This window comes from Heptranchias perlo, chromosome 26, assembly GCF_035084215.1.
Source record: "Heptranchias perlo isolate sHepPer1 chromosome 26, sHepPer1.hap1, whole genome shotgun sequence".
NCBI classification, from domain to species: domain Eukaryota; kingdom Metazoa; phylum Chordata; class Chondrichthyes; order Hexanchiformes; family Hexanchidae; genus Heptranchias; species Heptranchias perlo.
Genome location: NC_090350.1, coordinates 6,663,438 through 6,676,243, shown reverse-complemented (window position 1 = coordinate 6,676,243; position 12,806 = coordinate 6,663,438). Strand labels below are relative to the sequence as shown.

The window sequence follows — 12,806 nt, the reverse complement described above, 5'->3', positions numbered from 1 at the left end:
ACCCCACTAGTCCGGTATGATCACCGTTGCACTACTGTACCCTACTAGTCCAGTATGATGACTGTTGCACTACTGTACCTACTAGTCCAGTATGATTACCGTCGCACTACTGTACCTACTCGTCCAGTATGATGACTGTTGCACTACTGTACCTACTAGCCCAGTATGATGCCTGTTGCACTACTGTACCGAGTAGTCCAGTATGATGCCCGTTTCACTACTGTACCTACTAGTCCAGTATGATGACCGTTGCACTACTGTACTTACTAGTCCAGTATGATGACCGTTGCACTACTGTCCCTACTAGTCCAGTATGATGACTGTTGCACTACTGTACTTAGTAGTCCAGTATGATGCCTGTTGCACTACTGTACCTACTAGTCCAGTATGATGACCGTTGCACTACTGTACCCTACTAGTTCAGTATGATGACCGTTGCACTACTGTACCTACTAGTCCAGGATGATGCCCATTGCACTACTGTACCCGACTAGTCCAGTATGATGCCCGTTGCACTACTGTACCCTACTAGTCCAGTGTGATGACCTTTCACTACTGTACCTACTAGTCCAGTATGATGACCGTTACACTACTGTACCCTACTAGTCCAGTATGATGACCATTACTCTACTGTACCTACTAGTCCAGTATGATGACCGTTGCACTACTATACCTACTAGTCCAGTATGATGACCGTTACACTACTGTACCTACTAGTCCAGTATGATGACCGTTATACTACTGTACCTACTAGTCCAGTATGATGACCGTTATACTACTGTACCCTACTAGTCCAGTATGATGACCGTTACACTACTGTACCCTACTAGTCCAGTATGATGACCGTTACACTACTGTACCCTACTAGTCCAGTATGATGACCGTTACACTACTGTACCCTACTAGTCCAGTATGATGACCGTTACACTACTGTACCTACTAGTCCAGTATGATGACCATTACACTACTGTACCTACGAGTCCAGTATGATGACCATTACACTACTGTACCCTACTAGTCCAGTATGATGACCGTTACACTACTGTACCCTACTAGTCCAGTATGATGACCGTTATACTACTGTACCTACTAGTCCAGTATGATGACCATTACACTACTGTACCTACGAGTCCAGTATGATGACCGTTACACTACTGTACCTACTAGTCCAGTATGATGACCGTTGCACTACTGTACCCGACTAGTCCAGTATGATGACCGTTACACTACTGTACCCTACTAGTCCAGTATGATGACCGTTACACTACTGTACCCTACTAGTCCAGTATGATGACCGTTACACTACTGTACCTACTAGTCCAGTATGATGACCGTTGCACTACTGTACCCTACTAGTCCAGTATGATGACCGTTATACTACTGTACCTACTAGTCCAGTATGATGACCATTACACTACTGTACCTACTAGTCCAGTATGATGACGGTAGCACTACTATACCGACTAGTCCAGTATGATGACCGTTATACTACTGTACCTACTAGTCCAGTATGATGACCGTTGCACTACTGTACCTACTAGTCCAGTATGATGACCGTTGCACTACTGTACCTACTAGTCCAGTATGATGACTGTTACACTACTGTACCCTACTAGTCCAGTATGATGACCGTTGCACTACCGTACCTACTCGTCGAGTATGATGCCTGTTGCACTACTGTACCTCCTAGTCCAGTATGATGACCGTTGCACTACTGTACCCCACTAGTCCGGTATGATCACCGTTGCACTACTGTACCCTACTAGTCCAGTATGATGACCATTGCACTACTGTACCCCACTAGTCCGGTATGATCACCGTTGCACTACTGTACCTACTAGTCCAGTATGATGACCGTTGCACTACTGTACCCCACTAGTCCGGTATGATCACCGTTGCACTACTGTACCCTACTAGTCCAGTATGATGACTGTTGCACTACTGTACCTACTAGTCCAGTATGATTACCGTCGCACTACTGTACCTACTAGTCCAGTATGATGACTGTTGCACTACTGTACCTACTAGCCCAGTATGATGCCCGTGTCACTACTGTACCTACTAGTCCAGTATGATGACCGTTGCACTACTGTACTTACTAGTCCAGTATGATGACCGTTGCACTACTGTCCCTACTAGTCCAGTATGATGACTGTTGCACTACTGTACTTAGTAGTCCAGTATGATGCCTGTTGCACTACTGTACCTACTAGTCCAGTATGATGACCGTTGCACTACTGTACCCTACTAGTTCAGTATGATGACCGTTGCACTACTGTACCTGCTAGCCCAGGATGATGCCCATTGCACTACTGTACCCTACTAGTCCAGTATGATGCCCGTTGCACTACTGTACCCTACTAGTCCAGTGTGATGACCTTTCACTACTGTACCTACTAGTCCAGTATGATGACCGTTACACTACTGTACCCTACTAGTCCAGTATGATGACCATTACTCTACTGTACCTACTAGTCCAGTATGATGACCGTTGCACTACTATACCTACTAGTCCAGTATGATGACCGTTACACTACTGTACCTACTAGTCCAGTATGATGACCGTTATACTACTGTACCTACTAGTCCAGTATGATGACCGTTATACTACTGTACCCTACTAGTCCAGTATGATGACCGTTACACTACTGTACCCTACTAGTCCAGTATGATGACCGTTACACTACTGTACCCTACTAGTCCAGTATGATGACCGTTGCACTACTGTACCTACTAGTCCAGTATGATGACCGTTGCACTACTGTACCTACTAGTCCAGTATGATGACTGTTACACTACTGTACCTACTAGTCCAGTATGATGACAGTTGCACTACTGTACCTACTAGTCCAGTATGATGACCGTTGCACTACTGTACCTACTAGTCCAGTATGATCACTGTTACACCACTGTACCCTATTAGTCCAGTATGATGACTGTTGAACTACTGTACCTACTAGTCCAGTATGATCACCGTTACACTACTGTACCCTACTAGTCCAGTATGATGACCATTGCACTACTGTACCTACTAGTCCAGTCTGATCACTGTTGCAATACTGTACCCTACTAGTCCAGTATGATGACTGTTGCACTACTGTACCTGCTAGTCCAGTATGATCACCATTGCACTACTGTACCTACTAGTCCAGTATGATGCCCATTACACTACTGTACCTACTAGTCCAGTATGATGACCGTTGCACTACTGTACCCTACTAGTCCAGTATGATGACCGTTGCACTACCGTACCTACTGGTCGAGTATGATGCCTGTTGCACTACTGTACCTCCTAGTCCAGTATGATGACCGTTGCACTACTGTACCCCACTAGTCCGGTATGATCACCGTTGCACTACTGTACCCTACTAGTCCAGTATGATGACCATTGCACTACTGTACCCCACTAGTCCGGTATGATCACCGTTGCACTACTGTACCTACTAGTCCAGTATGATGACCGTTGCACTACTGTACCCCACTAGTCCGGTATGATCACCGTTGCACTACTGTACCCTACTAGTCCAGTATGATGACTGTTGCACTACTGTACCTACTAGTCCAGTATGATTACCGTCGCACTACTGTACCTACTAGTCCAGTATGATGACTGTTGCACTACTGTACCTACTAGCCCAGTATGATGCCTGTTGCACTACTGTACCAAGTAGTCCAGTATGATGCCCGTTTCACTACTGTACCTACTAGTCCAGTATGATGACCGTTGCACTACTGTACTTACTAGTCCAGTATGATGACCGTTGCACTACTGTCCCTACTAGTCCAGTATGATGACTGTTGCACTACTGTACTTAGTAGTCCAGTATGATGCCTGTTGCACTACTGTACCCTACTAGTCCAGTATGATGACCGTTACACTACTGTACCCTACTAGTCCAGTATGATGACCGTTACACTACTGTACCTACTAGTCCAGTATGATGACCGTTGCACTACTGTACCCTACTAGTCCAGTATGATGACCGTTATACTACTGTACCTACTAGTCCAGTATGATGACCATTACACTACTGTACCTACGAGTCCAGTATGATGACCGTTACACTACTGTACCTACTAGTCCAGTATGATGACCGTTGCACTACTATACCTACTAGTCCAGTATGATGACCGTTATACTACTGTACCTACTAGTCCAGTATGATGACCGTTGCACTACTGTACCTACTAGTCCAGTATGATGACCGTTGCACTACTGTACCTACTAGTCCAGTATGATGACTGTTACACTACTGTACCTACTAGTCCAGTATGATGACAGTTGCACTACTGTACCTACTAGTCCAGTATGATGACCGTTGCACTACTGTACCTACTAGTCCAGTATGATCACTGTTACACCACTGTACCCTATTAGTCCAGTATGATGACTGTTGAACTACTGTACCTACTAGTCCAGTATGATCACCGTTACACTACTGTACCCTACTAGTCCAGTATGATGACCATTGCACTACTGTACCTACTAGTCCCGTCTGATCACTGTTGCAATACTGCACCCTACTAGTCCAGTATGATGACTGTTGCACTACTGTACCTGCTAGTCCAGTATGATCACCATTGCACTACTGTACCTACTAGTCCAGTATGATGCCCATTACACTACTGTACCTACTAGTCCAGTATGATGACCGTTGCACTACTGTACCCTACTAGTCCAGTATGATGACCGTTGCACTACCGTACCTACTAGTCGAGTATGATGCCTGTTGCACTACTGTACCTCCTAGTCCAGTATGATGACCGTTGCACTACTGTACCCCACTAGTCCGGTATGATCACCGTTGCACTACTGTACCCTACTAGTCCAGTATGATGACCATTGCACTACTGTACCCCACTAGTCCGATATGATCACCGTTGCACTACTGTACCTACTAGTCCAGTATGATGACCGTTGCACTACTGTACCCCACTAGTCCGGTATGATCACCGTTGCACTACTGTACCCTACTAGTCCAGTATGATGACTGTTGCACTACTGTACCTACTAGTCCAGTATGATTACCGTCGCACTACTGTACCTACTAGTCCAGTATGATGACTGTTGCACTACTGTACCTACTAGCCCAGTATGATGCCTGTTGCACTACTGTACCAAGTAGTCCAGTATGATGCCCGTTTCACTACTGTACCTACTAGTCCAGTATGATGACCGTTGCACTACTGTACTTACTAGTCCAGTATGATGACCGTTGCACTACTGTCCCTACTAGTCCAGTATGATGACTGTTGCACTACTGTACTTAGTAGTCCAGTATGATGCCTGTTGCACTACTGTACCTACTAGTCCAGTATGATGACCGTTGCACTACTGTACTTAGTAGTCCAGTATGATGCCTGTTGCACTACTGTACCTACTAGTCCAGGATGATGCCCATTGCACTACTGTACCCTACTAGTCCAGTATGATGCCCGTTGCACTACTGTACCCTACTAGTCCAGTGTGATGACCTTTCACTACTGTACCTACTAGTCCAGTATGATGACCGTTGCACTACTGTACCCTACTAGTTCAGTATGATGACCGTTGCACTACTGTACCTACTAGTCCAGGATGATGCCCATTGCACTACTGTACCCTACTAGTCCAGTAGGATGACCTATCACTACTGTACCTACTATTCCAGTATGATGCCCGTTACACTACTGTACCCTAATCTTTCAAATGTCTGCTGATACCCACTTACTTTAAGCAGTGATATGGAGGCTGATAACAGCACTGACCTGAAGCACCTTTCCCTGTGGACCCTCATCGAACTGCAAGACCTGCTGGTATACAGGGTCCAGTGTCTTCTTTGATATCTTGGTTTTTCTCTTTGCTATACACACACCATTCTCCAGGAGGTACACCTTAATATACGGAGCTGTGGTGCACAAGGTACAAGCTGTGACGAGGCACTAGAGAACTTACACTGAACACAACGCAGTTAACACTTAACGACTGATCATTGCTGCATTTCAAAAAAGAAAGATTTGCATTTATATAGCGCCTTTCACAACCTCAGGGTGTCCTAAAGCACTTTACAGCCAATGAGGTACTTTTGAGGTGTGGTCACTGTTATAATGTAGGAAATGCGACAGCCAATTTGCGCACAGCAAGATCCCACAAGCAGCACTGTGATAATGACCAGATAATCTGTTTTTAGTGATGTTGGTTGAGTGATAAATATTGACCAGGACATCGGGGAGAACTCCCCTGCTCTTCTTTGAATAGTGTCATTGGATCTTTTACATCCATCTGAGAGGGCAGACGGGGCCTCGGTTTAACATCTCATCCGAAAGACGGCACCTCCGACAGAGCAGCACTCCCTCAGTGCAGCACTGGAGTGTCAGCCTGGACAGGTGTCAGCGATGACTCAGTTGGCAGCACTCTGGCCTCTCAGTCAAACGGTTGTGGGTTTAACTCCCACTCCAGCAAATTGAGCAAAAATCTGGTCTGCCACTCGCAGTACAGTACTGAGGGTAGATGGGTGGGTCAGAGAACAGGTTAGAGGTGGAACAATGATTGAGATGGGGGAGGTGAGTCATGGGTTTAATTCTAAGGTTTGCTTCGCTGTGAATTATTATTAATTAATAACTAAAATCTCTCTTCAACATGCGACACAACGGGAAGTGGAAAGATTCCAAAAAATGGCTTTTGATTTTCATTTTAGAAGTTTCTGGACGACCCACTTAGAGATTTGACCATCTAATTGTGAAACGGGGCAGGTGCAAAACCGAGGAATCGAGTTGATTCCAGCAATTTCTCTGACAGGCACTAAACGTGAAGGTGAAGTGGAGTGTTTGAAAAGGCCGAGGAGGAGCAGGAGAATCATGGTGTCAGTCCTCCCTCTGGTGGTGATGAGATTGTATAACAATATAATCAGAGATGGGCTGGAGCCCTTCACAGGGATTGGAAAGTGGGGGTAAAGTGACTTTGTAATAGTGAAGGAACCTTAAAAAAGTTCGATTGATGGGGAGGTGAGAGGGAAACTAATTAAGAAACAATTGTTGGGCTGCCAAAAACTTCATTTAAAGACTGAGTAACTCAAAATATTCACAGTGGTGCAGCTGATGAAATTTGTAAATCAGCAGCAATTGGTGATGTCCTCACACAGATTGTGAACATTGAAAGAATATTAGCTGATCTCCCATGGAGTTGCTCATGGGTCGTGTGAACCACAGGCTGTGATGTTTTGCCCCTGAAGTGGTTTCCATGTTTAACTTGACCTGCCCCTTAAAGGTCACCGCTCGACTACTCCCGATGAGGGCAGGTGTTCCAAACAGGCACAACCGACAGCAAATTCAAGGCTAATTGATGCTACTGAGGAAAGTTTCTCTTGATTGACAGCTGCCTCCTGCCTAAGAGGAGAAAAGACCAGAAAAACCAACAGGAAGTGACTGGCTTTCCATTTTTATTAATATTCATTTTCAAAGTTGCTGCTCATTCACTGCTTAATTCCCTATCTGTTCAGTTGATATTTGAGCCAATCAGGTGCAAGTTTACATATAATTTGTGACTGTGACAGTTTTAAACTTTGAACTGTGATGCTTTAAATGGTGACACTTCGAGGTGTAATAGTTTGGAGTGTGACACATTGAGCTGTGACACTTTGGAGTGTGACACATTGAGCTGTGACAGATTGGAGTGTGACACATCGAGCTGTGACACTTTGGAGTGTGACACATTGAGCTGTGACAGATTGGAGTGTGACCATCGAGCTGTGATAGTTTGGAGTGTGACACATTGAGCTGTGACAGTTTGCAGTGTGACACATCGAGCTGTGAGATTTGGAGTGTGATACATCGAGCTGTGACAGTTTGGAGTGTGACACATTGAGCTGTGATGCTTTGCAGTGTGACACATCGAGCTGTGACAGCTTGGAGTGTGACACATTGAGCTGTGACAGTTTGGAGTGTGACACATTGAGCTGTGATGCTTTGCAGTGTGACACATCGAGCTGTGACAGTTTGGAGTGTGACACATTGAGCTGTGACAGTTTGGAGTGTGACACATTGAGCTGTGATGGTTTGGAGTGTGACACATTGAGCTGTGACAGTTTGGAGTGTGACACATTGAGCTGTGATGCTTTGCAGTGAGACACATCGAGCTGTGACAGCTTGGAGTGTGACACATTGAGCTGTTACAGTTTGGAGTGTGACACATTGAGCTGTGACAGTTTGGAGTGTGACACATTGAGCTGTGACAGTTTGGAGTGTGACCCATCGAGCTGTGATGCATTGGAGTGTGACACATTGAGCTGTTACAGTTTGGAGGGTGACACATTGAGCTGTGATAGTTTTGAGTGTGACACATTGAGCTGGTACAGTTTGGAGTGCGACACATCGAGCTGTGATGCTTCTGAGTGTGACACATTGAGCTGTGACACTTTGGAGTGTGACACATTGAGCTGTGATGCTTCTGAGTGTGACACATTGAGCTGTGACACTTTGGAGTGTGACACATTGAGCTGTGATGGTTTGGAGTGTGACACATTGAGCTGTGACAGTTTGGAGGGTGACACATTGAGCTGTGATAGTTTTGAGTGTGACACATTGAGCTGGTACAGTTTGGAGTGTGACACATTGAGCTGTGATGCTTTGGAGTGTGACACATCGAGCGGTGACAGTTTGGAGTGTGACACATTGAACTGTGACACTTCTGAGTGTGACACATTGAGCTGTGACTCTTTGGAGTGTTACACTTCGAGTTTTGACAGTTTGGAGTGTGACACATCGAGCTGTGTCAGTTGCGAGAGTGACACATCGAGCTGTGACAGTTTGGAGCGTGACACATTGAGCTGTGACACTTTGGAGTGTGACACATTGAGCTGTGACACTTCTGAGTGTGACACATTGAGCTGTGACACTTTGGAGTGTTACACTTCGAGTATTGACAGCTTGGAGTGTGACACATTGAGCTGTGTCAGTTGCGAGAGTGACACATTGAGCTGTGACAGTTAGGAGTGTGAGACATCGAGCTGTGACAGTTTGGAGTGTGACACATTGAGCTGTGACACCTGGGAGTGTGACACTTCGAGCTGTTACAGTTTGGAGTGTGACACATCGAGCTGTGACAGTTTGGAGAGTGACACATCGAGCTGTGACACTTTCGAGTGTGACACATCGAGCTGTGACAGTTTGGAGTGTGACACATTGAACTGTGACAGTTTGGAATGTGACACATTGAACTGTGAAAGTTTGGAGTGTGTCACATTGAGCTGTGACAGTTTGAAGTATGACACATCGAGCTGTAACAATTTGGAGTGTGACACATTGAGCTGTGACAGTTTGGAGTGTGACATATCGAGCTGTGACAGTTTGGAGTGTGAAACATTGAGCTGTGACACTTTGGTGTGTGACACTTTGAGCTGTGACAGTTTGGAGTGTGACACATTGAGCTGTGACACTTTGGTGTGTGACACTTTGAGATGTGACAGTTTGGAGTGTGACATATCGAGCTGTGATAGTTTGGAGTGTGACAAATCGAGGTGTGACAGTTTGGAGTGTCACCCATCGAGCTGTGATGCTTTGGAGTGTGTCACATCGAGCGGTGACAGTATGGAGTGTGACACCTTGACCTGTGACACTTTGGAATGTCACACTTTGAGCTGTGACAGTTTGGAGTGTGACACATTGAGCGGTGATGTTTTGGAATGTGACACATCGAGCTGTGACAGTTTGTAGCGTGACACATTGAGCTGTGATGCTTTGGAGTGTGACACATCGAGCTGTGATGCTTTGGAGTGCGACACATTGAACTGTGACAGTTTGGAGTGTGACACATTGAGCTGTGACACGTTGGAGTGTGACACATCGAGCTGTGATGCTTTGGAGTGTGACACATTGAGCTGTTCCATTTTGGAGTGTGACACATTGAGCTGTGATGCTTTGGAGTGTGACACTTCGAGCTGTGACAGTTTGGAGTGTGACCCATCGAGCTGTGACAGTTTGGAGTGTGACACATTAAGCTGTGACAGTTTGGAGTGTGACACATTGAGCGGTGATGCTTTGGAGTGTGACACATCGAGCTGTGACAGTTTGGAGTGTGACACATCGAGCTGTGAGATTTGGAGTGTGATACATCGAGCTGTGACAGTTTGGAGTGTGACACATTGAGCTGTGATGCTTTGCAGTGTGACACATCGAGCTGTGACAGCTTGGAGTGTGACACATTGAGCTGTGACAGTTTGGAGTGTGACACATTGAGCTGTGATGCTTTGCAGTGTGACACATCGAGCTGTGACAGTTTGGAGTGTGACACATTGAGCTGTGACAGTTTGGAGTGTGACACATTGAGCTGTGATGGTTTGGAGTGTGACACATTGAGCTGTGACAGTTTGGAGTGTGACACATTGAGCTGTGATGCTTTGCAGTGAGACACATCGAGCTGTGACAGCTTGGAGTGTGACACATTGAGCTGTTACAGTTTGGAGTGTGACACATTGAGCTGTGACAGTTTGGAGTGTGACACATTGAGCTGTGACAGTTTGGAGTGTGACCCATCGAGCTGTGATGCATTGGAGTGTGACACATTGAGCTGTTACAGTTTGGAGGGTGACACATTGAGCTGTGATAGTTTTGAGTGTGACACATTGAGCTGGTACAGTTTGGAGTGCGACACATCGAGCTGTGATGCTTCTGAGTGTGACACATTGAGCTGTGACACTTTGGAGTGTGACACATTGAGCTGTGATGCTTCTGAGTGTGACACATTGAGCTGTGACACTTTGGAGTGTGACACATTGAGCTGTGATGGTTTGGAGTGTGACACATTGAGCTGTGACAGTTTGGAGGGTGACACATTGAGCTGTGATAGTTTTGAGTGTGACACATTGAGCTGGTACAGTTTGGAGTGTGACACATTGAGCTGTGATGCTTTGGAGTGTGACACATCGAGCGGTGACAGTTTGGAGTGTGACACATTGAACTGTGACACTTCTGAGTGTGACACATTGAGCTGTGACTCTTTGGAGTGTTACACTTCGAGTTTTGACAGTTTGGAGTGTGACACATCGAGCTGTGTCAGTTGCGAGAGTGACACATCGAGCTGTGACAGTTTGGAGCGTGACACATTGAGCTGTGACACTTTGGAGTGTGACACATTGAGCTGTGACACTTCTGAGTGTGACACATTGAGCTGTGACACTTTGGAGTGTTACACTTCGAGTATTGACAGCTTGGAGTGTGACACATTGAGCTGTGTCAGTTGCGAGAGTGACACATTGAGCTGTGACAGTTAGGAGTGTGAGACATCGAGCTGTGACAGTTTGGAGTGTGACACATTGAGCTGTGACACCTGGGAGTGTGACACTTCGAGCTGTTACAGTTTGGAGTGTGACACATCGAGCTGTGACAGTTTGGAGAGTGACACATCGAGCTGTGACACTTTCGAGTGTGACACATCGAGCTGTGACAGTTTGGAGTGTGACACATTGAACTGTGACAGTTTGGAATGTGACACATTGAACTGTGAAAGTTTGGAGTGTGTCACATTGAGCTGTGACAGTTTGAAGTATGACACATCGAGCTGTAACAATTTGGAGTGTGACACATTGAGCTGTGACAGTTTGGAGTGTGACATATCGAGCTGTGACAGTTTGGAGTGTGAAACATTGAGCTGTGACACTTTGGTGTGTGACACTTTGAGCTGTGACAGTTTGGAGTGTGACACATTGAGCTGTGACACTTTGGTGTGTGACACTTTGAGATGTGACAGTTTGGAGTGTGACATATCGAGCTGTGATAGTTTGGAGTGTGACAAATCGAGGTGTGACAGTTTGGAGTGTCACCCATCGAGCTGTGATGCTTTGGAGTGTGTCACATCGAGCGGTGACAGTATGGAGTGTGACACCTTGACCTGTGACACTTTGGAATGTCACACTTTGAGCTGTGACAGTTTGGAGTGTGACACATTGAGCGGTGATGTTTTGGAATGTGACACATCGAGCTGTGACAGTTTGTAGCGTGACACATTGAGCTGTGATGCTTTGGAGTGTGACACATCGAGCTGTGATGCTTTGGAGTGCGACACATTGAACTGTGACAGTTTGGAGTGTGACACATTGAGCTGTGACACGTTGGAGTGTGACACATCGAGCTGTGATGCTTTGGAGTGTGACACATTGAGCTGTTCCATTTTGGAGTGTGACACATTGAGCTGTGATGCTTTGGAGTGTGACACTTCGAGCTGTGACAGTTTGGAGTGTGACCCATCGAGCTGTGACAGTTTGGAGTGTGACACATTAAGCTGTGACAGTTTGGAGTGTGACACATTGAGCGGTGATGCTTTGGAGTGTGACACATCGAGCTGTGACAGTTTGGAGTGTGACACATTGAGCTGTGATGCTTTGGAGTGTGACACATTGAACTGTTACATTTTGGAGTGTGACACATTGAGGTGTGACAGTTTGGAGTGTGACACATTGAGCTGTGATGCTTTGGAGTGTGACACATTGAACTGTTACATTTTGGAGTGTGACACATTGAGGTGTGACAGTTTGGAGTTTGACACATGGAGCGGTGACAGTTTGGAGTGTGACACATCGAGTTGTGACAGTTTGGAGTGTGACACATGGAGCGGTGACAGTTTGGAGTGTGACACATCGAGTTGTGACATTTTGGAGTGTGACACATTGAGCTGTGACAGTTTGGAGTGTGACACATCGAGTTATGACAGTTTGGAGTGCTACACATTGACCTTTGACAGTTTGGAGTGTGAAATATTGAGCTGTGATACTTTGGAGTGTAACTTATCGAGCTGTGACAGTTTGGTGTGTGACACATTGAGCTGTGACTCTTTG

The 12,806-nt window shown here is 45.9% G+C and overlaps 1 protein-coding gene across 1 annotated transcript in view; it reads right to left on the bottom strand.

The window, feature by feature from the left end:
* rims3 (regulating synaptic membrane exocytosis 3) overlaps window positions 1–12,806 on the bottom strand; it is a 394,004-nt gene that overhangs the window by 16,659 nt on the left and 364,539 nt on the right. Inside the window, exon 6 of the mRNA XM_068006367.1 lies at window positions 5,749–5,888. Within this exon, the coding sequence (XP_067862468.1) occupies window positions 5,749–5,888 (140 nt within the window). The remainder of the gene's footprint in view (window positions 1–5,748; window positions 5,889–12,806) is intronic.